Below are 23,309 nucleotides of genomic sequence, written 5' to 3' on the forward strand. Positions count from 1 at the left end.
AGTTTAGAAACATAAATTTGCATAGAGTTTACATTTTTAAGATTTCACTAATAATTATTCTGTTTAAAAACCTGAACATTACTTGTCAATGTCAATTGAATAATTATCCTTATGTCCTTGCAGTCGTACCTGAATGCCATTTCCTTCTCAAATGCCATCCAAGATGATCTGTGGTATCATTTTCAAAAGGTAATTCAAACTAGTAATATTTTTGACAGTCCTCCATCTCTACCCAGGCTTTGCGCACTGGAGAGGACACTGTTCTGGAACCACTATTCAGAGCGCAATTCCGAGACTGAAGGATGCCAACCGGGAGGGATTGCAATAGAACAAGTCATATCATGTCTCAATCATCTGGCAATGAGCCCAGTGGCGTAGCTAATGATTGTGCCAAGCTCAGAATGTTGCCCTGGAAATGATGTCACAGCCAGAAGTGACGTCACACCCAGGCTTTTAAAAAAATGAAAATTGGGAGGAACCCACTTCCTCTCCCCAGCAGCTCACCACTCACTTGCTCTGCTGCCTCCCCCCAGTCAGTGGCATAGCTAAGGCATCTATCTACAACCTGGGGTCAAGGAACATTTTGTAGCCTCCCTTGCATAACAAAATCAAATTTAAATAAATAAAAGGTTTTTGGTTCCATGCTGTATTGTAATAACATCTCATTGGCACTCAGAACAATCAGTCTCATAGGCCAGTTTTGAGTTAAGCAAATCCTTTTTTGAAAAGACACTCCTCTTTTGAAAAGCTTTCTGACTGCAGTTAAATATTTTTACTGTTTTATCTTATGGAATACTATTATGGAATACTGGAATACTGGAATATTTTTACTGTTATGTCTTATGGAATAAGACACTTATTGGTATCTCAGTAGGTGCCACTGAGAAGCTTTATTTCCAGCTGTCGCCCCCCTAGTCTGCCACCTCCTATCCTATGGTGGCATAGCCAGAAGGGCCCTCTCAGCTGATCAAAGAAGATGGGCTGGATTATAAGCATGAAAGCGATCTCTCAAATCTGCTTGTCCTAAGTGTTGAAGGGCTTTAAAGGTCAAGACCAGCACCTTGAACAGGGCCTGGAAACAAAGTGGCAGCCAGTACAACTGCCAACAGAGTCAAACCACCAATCTCCAGTAACCCATGAGTCACCATGTTCTTCAGTAGTTGCAACTTCTGAACCATCTTCAACGGCAGCTGGTAAAAATAACTGTATTCCAGTATTCCATATTAGTATTGATGGTGTCGAAAGCCTCTGAGAGGACCGGCAGGGATGCACTCCCCTGTTTAATCCCTGGCATAAGTAATCTACCAAGGCAATCTTGAAGCCTGGCCTAAAGCCCTGTTGAAAAGGATCCAGATATTCCATTACATTCAGGAACTCTGGAGTTGAGACACCGCAACTGGTACTGAGACACTACCACCTGCTAGATCACCTTGCCTATACTACAGTATGTTTGTCTGCTGTCAGTAGGAAAATGAATGTCTGTTAATAAGCTGATTAAGAACCACATGATACTTTTTCTAACTTACTTATGCATTTGGCATTTCAGGGAAACTGCTTGCTTGAGCACTATAATGTAATATGGGAGTCATCAAACTTTAGAACAACATTCGCAGGAAGGGAATTCCCAGTTTGGAGAACATCCTAGTCAGGTTGCTGATCTGCAGAATTTATTGAGTCTTTCCCTCCTGTGTGAATTACTAAATGAGTACTGGGAAAACCCAATGAATATATCAACCAATCAGCATCTAGCACAGCCATTTTCAATCACTGTGCCGTGGCACATTGGTGTGCCATGAGTGGTCCTCAGGTGTGTCACAGGAATTGGGGGAAGGTCATTAATTAGTAGGGCCAATGGGGATGTGAACCCCCCAATGACAGCATGGTGTGCCTTGGCAATTATCAAAAACCCGATGGTGTGCCTTGACAATTTTGGTTGGTTGGTTGGCAACCTTCAGTCTCAAAAGACTATGGTATAAGCCTACAGCACCCAGTATTCCCAGGTGGTCTCCCATCCAAGTACTAACCAGGCCTGATCCTGCTTAGCTTCCTAGATCAGATGAGATCAGACTGCCTGGGAATATGCCTTGTCAATGTGCCATGAGATGAAAAAGATTAAAAATCACTGATCTAGCATCTGAAATACCTGATGTTGAAGTCTGTATGAACAGTTATGTAAAGTAAACTGAACAAATTTCTGCATAAAGTCCTGTTGGATCAGACCCAAAGGCCCTTCTAGTCCAGTATTCTGCTTCCCACAGTCGCTCACCAACTGCCCCTCTTGTCACCCGCAGAAGAAAAAGGCATATATCTCTCCCATTATTGATCCCCTACAATGGCTATTCAGAGGCATACTGCTGCTGATCTGGAGGTAGGAAGTAGTCATCATGATTAGTAACCACTGATAGACCGGAGAGATTAAAACTGTATCAGCCCCCAGGAAATGAATTTTAAGGTCTGGCTTACTTCATTAGTCTTCCTGCAATTTATCCTTCTTTCTAATCTAGAACTTTTCTTGAAGGTAATAGATGAACAGAATGGCCTCCAGTTGCCTGCACCAGTCAAAGTTATAATGGACACTTGGACTTGCCAATTTGGCTTCCCAGTTTTAACAGTAGATCTGTCCACTGGAAGTATCAAGCAGGAACAGTTTAATAATTCAATTGAAAACAGAACGCAAACTCACAAGTATGTTTAGATTTGACTTTTTTTTTGTGCATTTGAATTACAGAAATCTTTTTAGCAGACAACTTTCTCAGGTTGAGGCCGTTGTCCCTTTTAGCATAAATCATAATTTGCTATGAAGTGAATTGCCACAATCCACTTCAGATTGTGGTAGCTAATTCAGATTTGGAGGGTAAACACAACTGTAGTTTGCCAAGCATCCCATCAAACAATGGTTTGTGCTTAGTTTTGTTGCCAAGTTGCTGGGGGGTTAAAGCCTTGTACTAGCCCTCTATGGTACACCCACCCTGATGTTGATTTGGGTGCTACCAAAGCCAACAATATTGAGAGTTCAGGGGTCAGCCAGGCCAGGTGGGCCCTCTGATGAAGGTGGATCATTGACTCCCAGATGCTTTTGGTTCGCACAGGCAAATTTAATTTGTGTCTGGATGTGTTCTGAGGCACTGGGGGGCGAGGCTGCACCTCCCTGCGCCTCAGAACACCTTTCAGACACAACTGGAAGTCATGGCATAGACTGGTCACGTCTGGGAGGTCTTCTGCAGAGGCTAGGAGGCTGTGTGCGACCTCTGGAGAACTGGGTGTGGACCCCAGGTAAGTTTTGCAGTGCTTCTCTGCCCCCCCCAGTGGATTTAATTATCCATGGATTTCTATATCAGCGGGATCCTGGAATGGATCCCTCACAGATCCAAGGGTCCACTGTGCACAGGGCTTTGTCCTTCCATAGTTGTGGCAAGCCCCATGGCAAGCCTACATTGTTGTCCATCAGTGGTATCCTGAGAATGTTAGTCAAGCTAACTAGTGAAATCAATGGGATAACTCATAGTGAAATCAATGGGATTCAAGCTATTGTTTATAGATTTTTAAGAAATAACTTAATTATCCATTTTTGTTTTCAATTAAGTAACACATGGATCATTCCTATTTCTTGGATGAGAAATGGAATTACACAACGTTTAGTATGGCTTGATAACAGTAACAGTAAGTCATTATTTTGTCTTGAATTTAAGGAAGTATGTACTGTCTGCTATGTTTATCCTTGAATATTTGTAGGAAACAAATTAATAAGCAATCAGTGCATGCTTTATATCAAATTACTTTTGAATATCCAAAGAAATGGCAATAAACATGCATATGAGATAGTAGTACTTCGTAATAATACTCTGCATTTGTATAGTACTTTTTGAGTATGCAAAATTTTTCTTATGTACTATCTTGATGTAATCCTTGGGACAATCCTGTTGGTTGAGCACTAACTCCATGGAGCTGAGGCTGAGAGGAAGTGGCTTGCCTAAGGCCAGGTAGGGTGCAATCCTAGGAGTGATATGAACTGGCGCAGGCCCCCTGCACCGGCTCCTGAGTAAGGCAAACATGGCACAAGGCATGTTTGTGCTGTTTGGGAGTCAGCTGGGCTAGTGTGGAGGTCTGTGCCTGCTCACTGTACTGGATACAGTGCAGGCCACTACCCGTGAGTTCATGGCAGAGACAGTATTTGAGCTTGGGAAGTCCTGATTCATAGCTCTGTGGTAGAGCACGTGCTTTGCATGCATGCAGAAGGAAACACTTCTCCTCAGTCAGCATAGGCAACACTGAGCTAGTTGGACCAGTGGTTGACTCAGCATGAGGCAGTTTCCTTGTGTTAACCACTATTCTATTAAGAACATCCTAGTTTCAATTTCTGTACTTCTGTTCCAAATTAGATTCAGAACCCTAAACTGTACCCTTTGGAAGGAGAACATATAATGAAAAAACTAGGAAATGTAACTTGCGTTCTACCATCAAATGTCAACTACTGACTACCATTCAAATCACCTCCTCCTCCATCTGAGTGTTGAAACCAGTGAAGGGGCAAGTCTTCACACCTTTACATTCTGACAAAAGTGTAGGTTGGCTTATTGTTTGACAGAGTCAACCATGGTGGGCACTGGCTGAGGGACCACACACTTTAGAGAATACACTACTAAATTCATGCTAACCTTTTCATTCTTCCTATAGAAATATTTCCCGAAATGAAAATATTGGATTCAGAACATGATTGGATTATTTTGAATGTGAATGTGACTGGTTACTATAGGATTAATTATGACCAGTTGCACTGGAGGAGATTGGCCAAAGTGCTTGAACGTGATCCAAAGGTAAAGGCATTTCTATGGTTATTATATAGTAACATCTTAAGCCAGCATTAGGCAGCGCAACCCTATTGCTGCCATGAGTTGGCACAAGTCCCTTGGCTAGCTCCTGAGTGTCACAAACGTGCTATAAAGCACATTTATGACTACTTGGGAGCAGGCTAGGCCAGCACAGGGATACGTACTGGTCTAGCAGAGGTGGATCTGCTCTGGAACAGGGTGAGTTTGTGCTGGCCCAGGCAGGTCGGCACATCAGGTGAGAAAGGGTGGTGGGAGGAAGGAATGGAGGAAGGGGGGGAATTTTAGGGCAAGAGGAGGTTGACCGGGGGGGTGGATTGGGCCTGGGAGGGGGGTGGGATCAGCCGTAGTGGTGCAGGTCGGATCTTAACCCCCATCCCTGGTCCGAGCAGCATTACATAGGCTACTCAGATTTGTGCCTGCAAAATCTGGGGCTGCCTGAGGCATTTCTTGGGGAATAAAAGGGGAATAATAAAGGGGAATAAGGGGGAATAAAATCTCCTTACTCTGAGTTGCACCCCAGCCTGCACCAAACCTGCACTGTATACAGTGGAGGCCAGTCAGCCTGCCTGTTCCAGTGCAAATTCGGATTGCGTCCTGAGTCCCCTATGGTATTAGCAATGCAGGGTGAAAGTTGTTCTGGCTCATTTCCTTTGGAAGTGCTGTACTTTTTCTTAGGGGAAGGCTGTTCCAAAGCCACAGGTTACCCAGAGGTGTAACTGTAGTGGAGATTGATACAGTTTGGATCAAGGTTGTTGAGAGTAGTTTACTGGACAGACGACATGGAGCAAGTAGGGTGCGCTACATAATAACTCTGGCTGTAGCTTTATCCCTGCTGGGGAGTGGAGAAACCAAACTAGAGGCAGTCCACAAATATACTACTCTATAAGCAACCCATGTCTGCTTCTGGCCACAGTCATGAGAGGATTCCAACAATTTGGCATACTTAGTATAAAGGAAGGAAACAAGAAAAGGCTAGTTCCTTTCCTGCCTTTGTTGTGCATGTATGTACTCTCAGAACTACACAATCACACACATTCACTGACATGCTAAGTATTAGGGATATTTGGGCATGTATGGCTAAATTCCAATTCTGGATTCCTATTCTGGACTCCTATTCATATTTTTCTTATTTGCGTTATTGTAACTAAATTATGGATGAGTTTACCCTCCTGGATTGTTGATTGTCAGTGCTGTGAAACAAAGTTGACTGCTTGTTTTGCAATGAGCTGTTTAGATCTGCTAAAATCACATAGATATTTTCTGCAGGTGATTCCTGCTGCCAACAGGTTACAATTGATGTCCGATGCCTTTGTCTTGGAAAGGTAACCATATAGCTTTGACTGTATTCATGCTATGCACCACATTATTTCCATATATCTTCTTTTAAAAAACAAAAAAAATTTTTCTCTCTGCTCCTTCCTTGCAATGGGAATGCAGAACACATAATGTATCAGTTCCTCTGGTTGTTTTGACCAAAAAACCTGAGAGGAATAGATTTAACACTGTGCAAACCTGTGATTATGTCTCACCATACCTCTAGAAACTGGGAATAATATTACCAGTCAAAGTAACTAGCGGAATTAGAAGAACTAAGATTTTCCCCATTACGACCCTCATGATCTCTTTCCTGAGCCATTATAAATGCATGAACAGAAGCAATGCTCATACAGTGCAAGAAGATGCATGTACATATAGACAGCCCAATTCTTACCTGTGCTGGAATAGGCAGGCCAGTTGGCCTGCACCATATCCAGCTAGGAGATGGCTGGAGCACCACTTGGAGTAAGGGAATATTTATCTCCTTACCCTGAGTAATGCCACAGCCACTCCTATGAAGCTACTCAGATCTGTGCCAGCGAAGTCACGGGTGGAAATCTGAGCAGCTGGCTGGGAAGGGGGTTAGGATCTGACTGAAGTCACTGAGGCTGGTCCCAGCCCCCTTCCCAGGCTGGTTCGCTCTCAGGCCTGCCCTCTCCTGCCCTTCCTCACTCAGAAACACCCCCTTCCTGCCCTCCCATTGCCCTCCTCACTCCCCCCCCCCACTCTGGCCTTCCTAGGCTGGCAATTACTCTCTGTAGGGCTAAATCACGTGCGGAGAGTCCAGCGCACATTCTTGCACCAGCCTCCCCAACTCCAGAGTAGTTGCAAATGGGCTTTCTGACACATTTGCAATACTCCCAGGCTGGTGTAAGGGACTTATGCAGGCCTAAAGACAGGTTTGTATTGTGCTCTGCTGATGTTTATTTAATGCAGGGTTGCTGATGAGGAATGAATTGGCAGTTTTGACTGGAACATTTTTTTTGCTGCTTTGTTGAAAATAAAGAAGTCATAAGAGTTTATTTACAGCACAGTATTGTGGGTATAGGTATCAAATCTGGATCTGTTAGTGCTCAGGGTAATCATCACCACCTCCTAGCTTCCTTAGCCCATTTTGGCTTTTTCTCAACTGTTGAATGTTAATGGACTGTAGATATGCAGCATGAAGTCAGTGAAGCCCCTGTCCTCCAAAAGTAATGTACTCATGCAAGCTCTTGCCTGTGTAACCTTTCACATAGAGCCATGATGCTGTAGTCAGGGCCTAGGAGAGGGGGGTAAAGGGGGTTATTTGTACCCGGGCCCAGGGTCAGAAAGGGGGCCCAGGATCCAAAGAAGGGGGACCCGAAAGTTCCTGGGACCTGACATTTTCCTATCTCACCTGAACTCACTGCCAGTGCATAATGCTGGGGTGTATGCACAATCAGGCGCATGCAATGTTAACTGCTGCTGCAAGCCATACACACCAGGCCCAGGAAAGCATTCATGACCCTCCATAACATGGTGTCAAATCTGAGAAGAAACTGGCCTGCTACAGTAGTTCTTTGACTTGTGGATCCCATAACCATGAAAGACTATATACAAGCTCAGGGACCCAGCTGTGGAGCTACAGCTGTTGCAGAAGTTCATTTTGATCCATTCTAGTGTGAGCCTAAATACGATGATGCTAATTTTCTGCAATTGATTTTCTATATTTCAAAAATTTTAGAGAGACTTAGGAGTGTGTTTGGGTTTTTGTACGAGTAGTACTTTATCTAGCTGCCAGTGCCGCATGGTCAGGCAGACCTGGACTCTGCATCAAGAAACATAGCAGACCTGAGCTCCAAAGACTATTGTGGCTGTCAGCGCCCCCCCTGCCCTATTTTGCTCCCTGTTGTCCCACTGCCCCCCTTGCCCTTTGGCAAGGGGCCCAGAAGAAATTTTGTACCCCCGGCTAAAATTCTTCTCATAGGCCCAGGGTGTAATGGTTCTGGTTTTGGACTTCGGGCACAAGTCTAACCAGGTCTACTCAGAAGTAAGTTCTATTATGTTCAGTGGGGCTTACTGTCAGGAAAGTGTGGTTAGGATTGCAGCCTTAGACCTAGAAGATCCAGAAGATCCAGGTTCAAGTTCAGTCACAAAGCTTCCTGGATGATGTTGGGCTAGTCACTATGTCTCCGCCTAATGTAGGTTGTTGTGAGAACAAGAGGAGGGGCCATGTACACCAGTCTCAGGGTCACCAGATACAATGGAGGACAGAATACCTCTACCGTTAACCATTGTATAGCAGAGGAAATTTTGGCAGGTGCAACTTTTTAAACTCTTCCATGTTGAGCTGCACTTGCTAAAATTCCCTCTGGTATACAATGCTTAAAGGTAGAGGCACTCTGTCTTCCATTGTATCTGGTCACCCTTACCAACCTGAGCTCCTTGGAGGAAGGACCGTATAAAAATGAGAAAAACATAAATAAATGTTGCACCATAGGCTGCTACACTCTGAATATATGCTTCTTGCCCTGTCTTTAGCCTGTTTCTTACTTCTTCCCTCTCTCCATTCTGGTTCTGAGCCCACCCCACTTGGCTTACCTGCCTTCTTCAACCTTAACTTGCTTCCTAATTCTAATTCCAGCTTAACAACTTCCTCATATAATTTGTCTGCCTGGAATATCACTTCAGACTGTGAGTATATCTTGTTATCTGCCAGATCTGATGTTTCTGGAATTTTTGTCCATCTAGCTGCTGATACACAGAAAAATTAAAGGTGGAATCATCTTTTCACTAGTAGCATAGATGCAGTTTTAAAGTTAAATTCTGCATCATGGGAAGCTATTTAGGTCAGGTATTTTCCCTTCCTATTGTCAGTGCAAACCTTCCATGTGGGAAACTGCTTCATACAGACAGTTTCTCACATTCTAATGCTCTTCAGTGGTTTTGTTTTCAAGTGGTTACTGTCCTAGGAAGCATAGGAATTTATCCTAATTTGTTTAATCAGAAATGTACATGCTCACTTTACTCTAGGCATTTCTATCTTGTCTGCTCCCTCTTCCTCCTGTACTGTATTATCCTCTTTACAACCTGTTTTTTGTTAACACTTTTGCATGGTTAGAATGATTATAGATGCATATAATTATTCAGAATTCATTCTTAAAATATTTTACCATTGCAAGCATAGTGAAAAAGTGATTTGAATTATCAGGATGCAAAAGAAGCAGCTTAAAGTTTTTGTTACCCCCCCCCCCCATCTCCCCTGGGCAAGATGGACTCTTGAGTGGGAGTGATGATACATTTTAAAGCTCCTTTTCAACTGCACCAGACTGGCTCTGGGGAGCTGAAGTGGTCCCCCCCCCCGCCTTGATGGCCCAATCCCATAATACCTCCAGCACTAGTGCTGGGTGTTGCAAACATGCCATAAGACACATCCACGACACCCAGAGAGGAGTTAGTACTGGCACCAACCCAGCGCCAGACAGAGGCTGCCCTGAGCAAGGGAAGAGCTCTAGGTTGCGGTAAGGTCTGTCAGGGTGGGGGGGGGAGGTATTCTAGGGCAGGGGAAGGGAGGGATGGGGGCAGTAACCAGGGCAGGAGGGAGGTGAAACCGGCAGAGCCCTGCTGTGCTGGATCCTATGCTCCTTGTCAGGCTGAAAAGCCACTGCACTCTTACTCGGGGGGGGGGGGGGGGTTGAAAGTCCCCTTCCCCCAAGGGGGCCTCCTACAACCCCTGTACCATTTTGGCACTGCTGCACCCAGCAGCGCCACTGCTGTTAGGATTGGGCTGTAGAGTTGCTTCCCAGCTGCACTTCTGTGGGAAAATAATAAAAAGCTTATTCAAAAACTTGCCAGCCTGGTTGACAGTAAACCCTCAAGTTCTGAAAGCTCCTTTCAGCATTTTCCTTTTGAGGATTTAAGATCTTCCCTTCTGCCTGCTAGGCAGCTTTGAAAGGAACTATTTGGAATAATTAAGTTTTCAAAGAGAGAGAGAGAGAGAGAGAGAGAGAGAGAGAGAGAGAGACTAAAGAATCATTTTGAAGTTTTAAAAATTGAAATAGCAAGTTCTTATATCTGTTCCCCTGTTCATAGTTTTCCTTTCTTATTGGTGTTTGCAGCATCTAGCTACACTGTTTGAGTATGTTTACAGCTTGTGAAAGATGTGAGGCTGTAAAAAACCTGCCATTCCAGGTATCTTTTTGTGAAGTTTGTTTAAAAATAATTCAACAGTTATTTACAGTTTTAGAATTATCCTCTAATAAATACTGTCCTTTTTTAACTTTTCCTCTGCTGGCATATACTTATGTAGCTTAAGTATGTTCGCTTAAAGATGATTTCTTTTTAATAGGTTTGGTTATATTGAGTATGATATTCCTCTGTATTTAACAAAGTATCTTGAAAAAGAAGATGATAGCGTGGTTTGGAATATGGTACTGCTTCATCTGCACAGTAACAACTGGAAGCTTATTTGGAGTGATCATGAGTTCTATCCAGTTTTAAAGGTACAAGCATTCTTTGAAGTATTGCGAATTTAGACTAAGTGACACAGCTATAAACAGTTTTTGATACATTTTCATGTTTGATTTTTGAAAATGCATGTAAAGATGTGGCTGAAGGCATATGACTTGCTAATGATCGAAGGGTCTGTTGGTAGTATGTCTTGCAATCCCTTTGGGGCAGCCCAAACTAGTGCATTCCCTGCTACAGGGTAAGCCTTTGCTGTCCCTCTCTAATCAAACCTACTCCAGCAATTTTGCTAGCACATGTCCAAGTGGACCCAAGTTGGTGCATTGAGCCAGGAAGGGGGATAGGATATTGTTGGAGCTGCTGCTGCCGCCGATCCTGCCCCCTTCACAGTCTTGACGCACCCTCTTCCCTGCCCTGGTCTCTGCCCTGTTTCTCCCTCTCCCTTCAAGGAACAGGCCTTTAATAGATAAGCAGACTTCTATGTTTAGGACTGGTAGTGAAATTGCTGTGCTTGTGCGAAGCATGAACCAGTGTGTGAACTCAAAAAGAGAAAATAGAAATACTGTTGTTGAATTATACTGATGTTCAGTGTATTTTCTTAGAGTTCTGTTCAGCAAACCTCTGGCACAGGCCTGGAGACATTTTCAAGAGGAAAGTCACCTCTCTGAGGCTACAAATCTATATACATTACCTGGAAGTAAATCCGGTTGAAATCCACCAAACTTCTAAGTAGAATTGCACTATTTGAAGTTGTATACTTGAAGCTTAACATGTTCCTAAATTCTATGATAAAGAGAAATAAAAGATTGTGGGGTATCTCCAAGTATTTCCATATTCCTATTCATTTTTCTAAAATCTAGAATTATTAATTATTTGTGCCAAAGTTCAGATGAATTTTTGCTGGAAAAATTGGGTAGTAGTAGCATTTAGGAGATTAGAGCTGCAATCCTAACCAACTTTCCAACATTGACCTAGTTGCAGCGCAGCCCCAAGGTAAGGTAACAAACGTGCCCTTACCTTGAGGAGGCCCCCTTGACTGCCTCCCCACTGCAGGGTGCAGTGCATGCCACATTGGCACAGCTGTGTCAGTGCTGGAAAGTTGGTTAGGATTGTGCCCTAGGTCTGCAATCCTATATGCAGTTCTTGGGAGTAAGCCCCATTGAATACAGTGAAACTTACTTCTGCGTGCACATGCAAACCTTGCTCTGCAATAAGATATTTTTGTGTTAAATGATTTAGAATAAAGTCGAGTGCTTCTCCATGGAAAAATAATTTTCTTTTTCATTTTTCCAAAGAAATACTTCTTACCACGAATTTCATCAGTATACCATCATTATGCAAGTCTCCTTCGTCAAAGTTTTGAAGTGTTGGAAGTGGACTATTTTGCTAGGTGAATCCTTATGTGTAGTCAAAACAAATCTATAGCTCAGTTATTAAATGTACAACATGAAAATACCTACTGTCATGAGACCATTTGCAATGGAGTATGTTTGTTGAAGGAACATGACACAGGTTGCTTCCACACTCGTCTTTTTTTCTGAAATTACCATCCTTTGTTCACTTACTGTTTCAATAATATTCTCATAGTCTTTTTCACAGCAAATAACTGGACAAGCAGCGACTGGCCACCATAGAGTAGGGCTGGGCTGGGCCCACTAATAAGCTACATCAGAGACAGTAGAGAGCGGACAGGGACACAAGGCCAGGGAGAGAGAAGGAGCCAAAGGTCACAAGCCAGAGCAGTGGACAGGAGGGGAGCAGGAGGATTGTGTATAGAAGGACAAGATTACCCAGTGGGAAGAAAGGAGGAGGAGGAATTGACAGGGACCAAGAATGGGAACTAAGAAGACCTCAAAACTGAGCCTGGCCCTGACTCCCCACCCCTGGGGAGGGCCCAAAGTAACCTACCAAGGGCCCAAAGTAACCTACCAAGATGCTCCCAGCCCTTCCATATTAGGAATTGGACAGAACTTGCTCCACAGCAGGTGGCGTGGAACATAAAAGATCCTAGGAGACCCAACTGTGTGCTACATTTCCAAAGGTGGGCCTCTACATAGGGTGGTGAGCAGTTCAAGCTGGGAAGGAGGGCTCCATCAAAAGGGGTGACGTAAACTCAAGAAATTGGTCAACTCTTTCCTTGTTTCTGTTCTTTTGCCATTGGGTCTCAGTTAAATAGACTGTGATGTGCACAACTTGTCCAGCCTGATATGTCCTTGGGTTTCGTCAGCACCCTGGAGGTGGAACTTCCCCTTTTGGAAGAGGAGGTTGAGATGACAGGATACAACACTCTTCTTAACTCTAAATTTGGGGTCCAGGGAGGGACCTGTAAAAAGGTGAAAGTTTATTTCAGTGCATTCCTATTGTGCGTTCTGCATTTGAATTTGGAAGGAACCAAGTAATAGTCACTCAGTAATCCTGTCCTGCATCCCTTGCAGATTGTCCACCTCACCAATCAAGAGCAGATGCACTGCAAAACAGACCTCAGATGACCTGCCCAGTGAACATTTGTTAGAACTGTTCCTTTGTTGAAATGCAAAATGTTTAATCTCCCTCCCCCCCCCCCTCTAATTTATGTTTTGGTCTTTCTTTCAAGAGATGGTATAGAAAAAATCCTCAAACTAGCATGTGAGTTTGGGCTCCGTGATTGTTTTGACCTATCTTCTGAAATTTTCACCAAGTGGATGGACAACCCCAATCATGAGTAAATATGGCTTACAATATATACAAAATAATAGTGTCTAAAGAGAATATTTATATATATGAGAAGGTGCTAACTGGATGTGGCTGATTGCCAAAGAGGTGTAATATAAAAGATTTTTTTAAATAGGAAGTCATAGAGATAAAACTGGTAATAAAATATCATTTATTGGAGCAGGTGAAAGTTCAAACAGCAGCTGAAGAAAGTTTGATTTTTGTTTAGTACAGGGTTGTCCAAAGTTTTTGGCAGGAGGGCCACATCATCTCTCTGACACTGTTGGGGGCCTGGAAAAAAAGAATTAATTTACATTTCAAATTTGAATAAATTTACAAAAATGAATGTATTAGAGATGGAACTTATAGGAATGAATGAAGGTCTCGCAGTAGCTCAAGGCCTATAAAAGGCCTTGCACAAAGAAAGGCCAGCCTTTCCTTCGCTGCCACTGCTGCATTACAGATATGAAACAGCAAGTAGTGGAGGGAGCCCTCATCCCACAGCTCAGGTGAGAGGTCGAACAGTCATCCTCTTGCTGAGAGCAGTTGTGTTGGGCCAGCATGGGCTCCAGCAAGTCTCTGGAGGGCCAGAGGCTCATTAAAGACTGGGGGCTCCCCGCGGGTCGGATTGAGAGCCCCCAAGGGCCACAAGTGGACCCCGGGCTGGGGTTTGGGGACCCCTGGTTTAGTACTACAGTTCCAAGGTATCTTTGCACTGGACATTTTCTATTCAAAAAGCTTTAGTGCAGTGGTTCTCTTTGGGTCCAAGCACTTTGGGTCCATGGCCCACCAGTGGATCATGATCCAATTTTTAGTTAGCCTAATTTACCTTGTTAGTTTCACAACTATGTCCATTAAAGGTTAAACAACCTTATGCTTGGGGCTGGGGGGGGGGGCAGAGCCCTGCTGCCCAATCACCATTATAGCCACAGAGGCTTGTGCAGCTGGTAAAGTGAAAAATTTTTTAGGTGCTAAAATGTTTGAGAATCATTGCTTTAGGGCACAATCCTAACCAGGTCTACTAAGAAGTAAGGCCTATTTTGTTCAATGGGGCTTACTCTCAGGAAAGTGTGGTTAGGATTGCAGCCTTAGGGCCCAATCCTATCCAATTTTCCATTGCTGGTGTAACTGTGCCAATGGGGCGTGCGCTGCATCCTGTGATGGGGAGGCAGTCCCAGAGAGCTCCTCAAGGTAGGGGAACAATTGTTCCCTTACCTTGGGGCTGCATTGCAGCTGCACCGGTGCTGGAAAGTTGGTTAGGATTGGGCCTTTAGTGTCTAATGAAGGCATGAGGTGCACCTCTCTCCTTCACAATCCTGGAACATCAGGTTTTGGGAGAAGGAAGGAGGTAGAGGCAGCTCAGAATGCAACAGACTTGTTTACAAAGCCAAGTGAAAGTTCAATGGATTTTGAGTCAGTTTGTAAATAAGCTTAGCATTTCTGAACTAGGGGTGGGAATGTTATTTCAGAACCATTCAGTTCGAAACTTCAGTTCCAAAAGTTTTAACATGTTTAGATGACATTAGCAACCTAAATTAGAAAGATTATCTTTTGGTGTTGTGGTTTTTGGGAGATACAAAGGCCCCCTGTTGAGCTATAAACAGCCCAATCCTCCAAAACTCTCTGTGTGGCCATGCAGCAGCTCCCACTACATCCTGTGGGAGAGTTTCAGCCTGTAGAGGCCTCCTCAGGGCAAGGGTAAGAAGGAGAAGGAACTGGGAGTGTGTTGAGGATGGGAGGGGATGGATCTGGCCGCAGCAACTTTTGCCAGATCCTATCCCCCGTTTTCCAAAATGACATGTCCCCTGGTTCTCCTTGGACTTGCACCTGCAAAGCAGCTGCCATAGATCCAAGGAGATTTTTAGACGATCAGGCTGACAGGGAGGACATAGAAAATACCTCCTGCAAGCTGTCCAATTGCCCCCTCACACCATAACATGCAGCACATGCTCTGTTGGCACTGATACATGGTATAATGTGGCAGGAGATTGAATTTGGACTGTTAATCTTATCTACACTGAAAGCTACTCTCCAGGGTTCCAGACAGGAGTATTTCCCAGCCCCAGGGAATACTCCATGTTTTATCATAATAAGCTGTAGCACTCCCAAATACAGTAAAATTCCTGTAGTCTAGCATCCGCTTATATGGTGCTCCTGAGAGTCTGCCCTCAAAATGGCTGGGGCTTAGTGATCACTTCAAGTTGATGTGGCCATCGTTTTGGTGGTGCCCCAGGCCAGCACAGGCCTCCATCCAACACCTTCTGCATGCAAAACACTTGCTCGAATTCTGGGCTATAGCTTCATCTAGGAGTTATGAACCCACCAAGAAAGCTCTTAGTATTAAAATTTAAAACTCTAAATTTGGCAGTTTTTGCTGTTATCAATACTGAACATTTCACAGAACTCTTGAGTTGCCAGCTGAATATTTTTGTCTGAGTGTCATCTTAAGCACCTATCCCTTCATTGAGGGCACAGTTGTAACCTGCGCTGGAAACAGGCAGGCCAGTGGGCCTGTGCTGAATTCAATGCAAGTTTGGGGCCAAAAGCAGCACAGCCCAAGGCAAGGTAAAACCTTTCCTCTTACCCTGTGTTGCACTACAGTGACCCCAATGGATCTACTCGGATCTGCGCCACCTGACAAGGTGGCGCATATCCAAGCACAACAGAGCAATCGGGCTGCCCTGCCCAGGAACGAGCTGCATAACTGCAGGATCCTGGCCTTGCCTCACCTCCTGCTCCCTGCTCGCCCACCCACCTGACCTGGGAACACCCACTGCCAGCCCTCCCCTGCCCCAAAATGCCTCAGCTGACGCAACTCACCTTTTCTCTGGGGTCCACATCAGCATGGGGCAGCCAGTGCACATCCATGTGCTGGTCTGTCTCTCCAGTGAGTGACGCAGAAGTGCGTGACGGCACTTCTGTGACACTCCCGGGTCAGTGCAAGGGATTTGTGTTGCCCCAAGTGCCAGGAAGGATTGCACCCTGAGACACATAAGTCACTGTCTTCAGAACGTTATCAAGGGTAGAGACAGTGTTATTTTAAATAATGTGTTTTACTTATGGATTCATATTTTTAAGGAGTGAACTAGAAATATTTGTTAAAAATAAAGCAATTGTTAAGCATTGTCTTTTACTGTTGACGGCAAACAACAATAAAGCAATTGTTAACCATTGTCTTTTGGTGTTTTATTCTATTTTTCAGGACTCCTTTTTGTGTTAGCAGAACCATTTGTTGCTATGGTATTAAAATGGGAAATGAAAAGGAATGGCATTTTGCCTGGAAAATGTACAGAGATAACAATACCAGAGAAGAAAAGTATGCAATAATTTTTGCCCTCAGCTGTACCCATGAGCCACAGTTACTTCAAAGGTGATCTTAATTAACTTGCATTTTTGCTCTATTTAATCATTGATTTAGGTTCAGTGAAAATATGCCTGTGGGAATACCAGCTGCAGGGGGAGCAAAGATGGAAGAGAATATAGTGGACTTTCAATTTAAAAAACTAAGGGCACAATCTTATCTTGCACTGGAACAGGCAAGCCAAGAGGCTTGCGCTGTATCCAGTGCAGGATAGGTGCCCAAAATGGCTCAGCCCAAGGGGAATCTTTTCCTCTTACCTCTGGGTAAGCCACCCTGGCCACAGCAGGTCACATCCTGAGGTAGCACAAGTCTGAGGAGAGCGGAGCAGCTTGTAGCAGCTCCGCGCTGCTCGGGAACAGGGGTTGGGATCCTGCGTAACTGTCTCATAAAGCTAGGTGGGTCCTGATAGAGTGTTGTTTTGAAAAGTGGGTCTCAGTGCTAAGAAGTTTGGGAACCACTGCTCTATGAACATTGGAAAATGTCCATTATTTCCAAAGTTCATTGAACTGAGGTCCATTAAACTGAGAGTTCACTGTATGCCTGTCAATCCCTCATTGGGTGTGTTCCAGAGGCAGTTGATGGGCCATGTTCCTGCAGCACAGGGTGTTTTAAAGCTGTTGTGAGAAATGACATGCCTTTCTGCACAGCCAGGCTGCCACCCCAAATGGCAAGTGGCCGGCACCTGTGCTCCAGTGGACTGCAAAGGAGCCCTGATATTAGTAAGTCAGTGTGGGGGGTGGGCGGGAGGTGAGGGTGAGCAGAACAAGGTGGGGAAAGTAATCAGTGGTGATTTTCTGTTTTAACAAATAGATTGGGGCTGGATTAACTTAGCTGCCCCATACCTGTATGTTTGGTGATTGAAGGGTGTGCTGTGAAAGAAATGGCTAACACAGTGGTTCTCAAACTGCCTTCAATGAAAATAGGGTGATGGCAAGAACAGATAACTAATTGCCTCAAGCCCTAAGGCTATTCAAAAATCACATTGCTGCTAACTGCCCTTCAGGGAGTTGAGCTCTTGCAGTTTGCAAGCTTGTGTAAATATAGGGAGATAAATGTTTGAGTTTCTTTTTTCTGGTGTATGTTTTCCAAGTCCATCAATGTCAGGTAGTGGGGGCAGGTGAAGGCTGGGTCACATAACTAAAAGCCCAATCCTAAAGCTGGCAGCTCTGCCGGGTGCAGTGGAGACAAAACTTTCATCTCCTTTCCCCAGGGAAAGCCCCAAGCCACACACAGGGGCTTCTCAACTCTGTGCTGGCTATTTTGCTGGCGCAGACTTTAGAGACTCTGTGTCAGGCCTTCCGGCCCAACATGAAGTTCAGGATCCAACATGGCAGAGCTCTACCAGTCCCAACCTCCTCCCACTCTGGTTCCTTCCCCTGCTCTGCCCTCTCCACCCCATTCTGCCCACTCCCCATCTCCCCCAACCCCGAAACTACTTACCGCCCTGCACGCATTGCTGAGGCTCAATGCCGACTGGTGCTGGCCCAGCACTGGCAGTCCCTCCTCTGGGTGCTGCAGATGTTCCTTATGGCACGTTTGCAACATCCAGTGTTGGCGTTGGAGCTGAGTACCAGCATTGAGGGAGTTCAGGATTGGGCCCTAAGCCCCTCCAGCCTTGAGGTTGTTTGTTAGGGCTGCCTCATTATGAGAAATGGATCAATTTTTTTTTTGCAGATAGAGATTACTTGTAAGAAAATAAAAATATTTTTAGATCACTTTTTTAAATGTCTCATAAAACTAGTTGGGTCCCAACAAAGAGTCATTTTTAAAAGTAGGTTGCGGTGCCAAAAAGTTTGAGAACCACTTGGTTAGTAACTTACTGTGCTTCTGTAACAAAAAAACCCCCAGAACTATACCATGAACAGTCCATTAGCTTAATCATACTGCTTTACATTCTCTCTTGATGTGAGTGGAGTATCATGCAGCAGAAGGTATGCACTTCGGAGCTGTACAGCAATAGAGCTCTGTCAGAACCAGATTTTTGTTGGGTCGTGTAAGAGTGATGGAAAATAAAATAATTGCCTCAAGTGCTGAAGCTATTCAAAAACCAGACAGCTCCTAACTGCCTTGCAAGGGGCTGAACTCCTGCAGTTTGCAAGCTTGTGTAAATATAGGGAGATAAATGTTTGAAGGTCTTTTTTATGGTTATTATTTCTTGTAAAAAAATATTTCTTTTTCCTTTTTAAAAATCTCCTTTTTTAAAAAAGTCTGGTAAACCTAGGTGGGTACTGAGAGTGTCATTTTAAAAAGTGGGTCCCGGTGCTAAAAAGTTTGGGAACATCCCTGTTGCTCCTGCTAGACCTCTCAGCTGCTTTTGATACCATCAACCATGGTATCTTTCTGGGCCAATTGGCTGGGTTGGGAGTTGGAGGCACTGTTTTATGGTGGTTCCGCACCTACTTGAAGGATCAGTCCCAGATGGTGGTGCTGGGGGATGCCTGTTTGACACCCTGGCCCTTGAGGTGCGGGGTGCCACAGGGTTCAATTCTGTCCCCTATGCTATTTAATATCTACATGAAACCACTGGGAGTGGTCATCTGGGGATTTGGAGTGGGGTGCCATCAATATGCTGATGACACCCAGCTCTATCTCTCCTTTCCTCCAGACTTCAGGATGGCGGTTGAGGTCCTGGAGACAGTGAGGATCTGGATGAGGGCTAAGAAGCTGAAATTAAATCCGGATAAGACAGAGGCTCTCCTGGTTCAGAAATCCTCAATGCAGGTGCTGGAGTATCGACTTGTGCTGAATGGAGTTGCACTCCCCCTGAAGGAGCAGGTCCACAGCTTGGGGGTCCACCTGGACTTGCAGCTGCTCCTGGATTCCCAGGTGGCGGATGTGGCTGGGGGAACCTTTGCTCAGCTTCAACTGGTGCACCGGCTGCGGCCATACTTGGATCGTGCAGACCTGGCCACAGTGATCCATGCCACGGTGACATAGCGGTTAGACTATTGTAATGCGCTCTGTGTGGGGCTAACCTTGAAGATGGTTCGTAAACTGCAACTAGTGCAGAATGCGGCAGCCCGTGTAGTTACTGGAGGTAGGCGGTTTGACTCTGTCGGACCACTTCTCCGGCGGCTGCACTGGCTGCCCATTTTTTTCCAGGCTCAATTCAAGGTGCTGGTTTTGACCTTTAAAGCCCTATACTGCTCTGGGCCAGGGTATCTTAGAGATTGCCTACTCCCATATAATCTGGCTCGTCCTCTTAGGTCATCAGAGAAGACCTTTTTACAAGTGCTGCCGTCCATGGAGGGACGTGGGGCGGCAGCAAAAAACAGGGCCTTCTCAGTAGTGGCACCAGCACTATGGAATTCCCTCTCCCTTGACTTACGAACTGCTCCCTCTCTTGAAACTTTCCGGCGAGGCCTGAAGACTCTTCTGTTTAGACAAGCCTTCTGAGTTCCTGGCCTTTTTAACATCATTTTTTAACATCTTTTAATACCTTTGTAACACCTGGTTACAGGCCTGGATCCTTTTATAAACTGCTGCTCCGTGCTCTTTTACAATTTTATCTGACTGCTGTTTTTAAGATTTTTTTTTGCAAATATGTTTTTATCTTGTTTTTAAATTGTTTTTAATTTATGTTTTTAACCATTGTTGTAAGCCACCTTAGGTCTCTGTAGGGAGAAGGTGGGATATAAATAATAATAATAATAATTACCACATTTTGCAGGTTCTTCTCCTGACCAGAGTTCTTTTAGGAAAATAGCCAAACTGTGTAAGCACTTACTTTTTGAATAAAGTCAACCTTTTTCATGTATATGTTTAGAAATATTCCCTGTTGCCAGATTATTTTTGAACATATTTATTATTAGTTGCTAGGATCCAATTTCAATTAACTTAGCTATAAATATCCAAAATGAATTCTTTCAGTATCTTAAATCAGAGAGATATATTTAGCAATTTGCACTTAACTAATCATTTCAATCATGACCATAGTTACATGGAAATTCTCTGCCTGAAGTTGAATTAGCTTCACTAAAACAAAAATGAAACTGGGAGGACCTGCCTCTAAGCAGGAATCTGAGTGAAGTTGTAAAAGGTTCTGCTTTTGATAAATAAAACCTAAACATGGGTACCTACTAGTGTCTGAGTAAGAAATTCACTGCAGGTGTATCTCTGCAATCACTTGGGTTAGAAATTTGGGTGGAATTTGTTGTTTTAAAAAAATGAAATCTGAGATTCTTAGGATTCTGTGAAAGCTATGAAATTTCACATTCAAAAGTCAGATTTAATTATTTACAATACAGCTGTAGCCAGTCTTTTTACGTTGTTTTGTGCACTTTCCTCATTACAAAAAAATAGCAAGATAAAAGGCTGATATTTATTTTATTTTTATTCCACTTCAGGAATTCAAGATGTACATGATTTTCCCTCCCCTTTTTTCCAGAGAAATAGAGTAGGCTAAGGGATGGTGACTTTCCCAATTTCACCCAGTGAGCTTCACTGTAGAGTGTGGATATGAATCCAGGTCTTCTCAGTCCCAGTCCCTCATTCTTTTCACTATACAACACAGACTAACTTAATAGCATTTTTTAAACTGCAGTTTTCTCTGTTATGAATGTTATATTTATTTTGAATAAACTTCTCTACAGATTATTGCACTATACCCTCAACGAGTCTATAATTCCATCACAATTTGTGCCGAGTGTAATTGGAGCTGTGGCAGCAACTGAGGTTGGCTACTGGCTAGCATGGAGATTTGTAACAGACAATTGGTCAAGTTTAAATAATAGGTATGACAGTAAATTTTCTGCTATAACTTCAGTTTGGTTTGCACTAATAATTGTAATCCTTAGGGGGGAGAAAGTAATTTCTTTGCAACAGAAAAACTATTAGCAATAGAAATTAGCAATAGAAAAAACAGCACTTCCCAAAGTGTGGGTTGCAAAAACCAAAGTGGCTTACAAAGGCTTTTGAGGGCCATTCTGAGGCCTGCAGAGGTTGGGAGTGGCCTTCAACACCAGGAGCATTGTGGCCCATTGTGGGGGGTTGTGGCGCTGCAAAGTTTGGGAACCCTTGGAATAAAAGATAAACTGAGGACAGAAATGAAGATGTGCTTGGAAATACCGTATCATTTGTTGCTGAATACACCACAGCTAAGTAGTATATATTTATGTTTACTGGCACAGAGAATCACAATCCAATCCTAAGCTGCCCTGGTGCTGTGCGGAACAGTGGCACCTCTCCCCTGAGGCCCATTCTATGACCCATGAAGGCCTATAGAGTGGGTCTGCAGCCGAGCGTGAGCTAGAGGAGTCCTATGGAGGCTCCCTCTGGCACCATGTTGTGACCCACTGCAGAGAATAAAGTGTCACAGCACTGAAAAGTTTGGGAGCCGCTGATTTAGATTCTTATCAAAATGTTTTTTTAAATCACACGAATACTCATATAACTCATTCTGTTATAGGCACAAGACTGTTGCATTGAATACTTTAGTAGATCATGTCGAAACAGACTTACAAGTCCAAATGGTAAGTAAAATAATTGAGCTGTAGTATAATTAAATATCACAGAACAGTTGCCCTCCAATGTGAAAAATCTCAGTGAGTTCTTAACACAAATATTTATGTTTACATTAGAAAATTATGTGGACTAGAAAAAATAAGAGCCAATGGAAGCTTTTTCCAGAAAAAAGTGTGTACAGGAGGCTGCCATCAGAATTAGAATTCATCCCAGCAGTGTCTTCTCTAGTGGCTGTCTGCTGGTGTTCTTTTGCATCTTATTAGATTGTGAGCGTTTTGGGACAGGGAGCCTTTAGTTGTTTGATTTTCTCTGTAAACCACTTTGTGAACTTTTTTTGAAAAACAATATAAAATACTGCCAATGGAATAACTGCAGCAGGGCAAAGTGCTAATGTTCCTCATTCCCACCACAGTTTCACTGCTCTTTGACATGCTACTTACAAAATAAACAAAGAAAAAATGCATACACAAGGCCATGTTACATATTTATTGTAATGTGTAGGTTGGCCCTTAGGACATTGATCCAGAAATGTTATAGTTTAGCTCCACCTTTCTCTATACCATGGAATTTTCTTTCCACTTAAGTTGCTATACCTTTGTTCCTCAGACCTTCTGTTGTCCTTGGCTGTGGGATAGTTGTGGTCTCATAGTGACCACTGAGGAGTAGTGCCAAAGACACAGAGGAGAAATATCTGGAATTGGAGAAGAGGGCGGGGCTAATTCCTAGGGCAGCACTGATTCCTCATACTCTTGTCCCTTGGTAATCTCTGGCAAAGTGGATATTGCAAAGGTTTCTCTCTGGGTGTGGTTGCGACTCCCAGTGTTCTCTGTTCAGAGACCTCTGGGTCGAAATCTGGGAGCTTTGAATAACGGTCAGACTTAATATATTTATTTTTTTTAGGTCCAGCTTTTTCTTAACAATACACTTGATGCAGAACAAAGAATACTTATTAACGATGAAATGATGGCAGCAAAAACTGACAAAGATGAAGAGAAAGAACAAATCATCCGAATGATCAAGTGGCTACAGAAAAATCTATATGACTGACATTTGAGAACACTTCCACGTATACGTATGTTGAATCTCTGTGTGTGTGTGTGTGTGTGTGTAATTGGCACATGACTTGCTAGAATCATATATTTTAATTTTAAAGAACATACTATTTTGTGTGTTTCAAATGGAATGTTGTCCAAGGCAAAGCTGACTACTGTGGTTTGAGA

The 23,309-nt window shown here is 43.7% G+C and overlaps 1 protein-coding gene across 1 annotated transcript in view; it reads left to right on the top strand.

The window, feature by feature from the left end:
• Positions 1–23,309, top strand: part of LVRN (laeverin) — a 46,644-nt gene extending 23,335 nt beyond the window's left edge. Inside the window, exons 9-20 of the mRNA XM_066616265.1 lie at positions 124–189; positions 2,519–2,685; positions 3,584–3,660; positions 4,675–4,814; positions 6,096–6,151; positions 10,456–10,609; positions 11,870–11,964; positions 13,168–13,275; positions 16,468–16,635; positions 21,219–21,359; positions 22,034–22,097; positions 22,990–23,309. Of these exons, the coding sequence (XP_066472362.1) occupies positions 124–189; positions 2,519–2,685; positions 3,584–3,660; positions 4,675–4,814; positions 6,096–6,151; positions 10,456–10,609; positions 11,870–11,964; positions 13,168–13,275; positions 16,468–16,635; positions 21,219–21,359; positions 22,034–22,097; positions 22,990–23,136 (1,383 nt within the window). The 3' untranslated portion in view covers positions 23,137–23,309. The remainder of the gene's footprint in view (positions 1–123; positions 190–2,518; positions 2,686–3,583; positions 3,661–4,674; positions 4,815–6,095; positions 6,152–10,455; positions 10,610–11,869; positions 11,965–13,167; positions 13,276–16,467; positions 16,636–21,218; positions 21,360–22,033; positions 22,098–22,989) is intronic.

Source organism: Tiliqua scincoides, chromosome 2 (assembly GCF_035046505.1).
Source record: "Tiliqua scincoides isolate rTilSci1 chromosome 2, rTilSci1.hap2, whole genome shotgun sequence".
NCBI classification, from domain to species: domain Eukaryota; kingdom Metazoa; phylum Chordata; class Lepidosauria; order Squamata; family Scincidae; genus Tiliqua; species Tiliqua scincoides.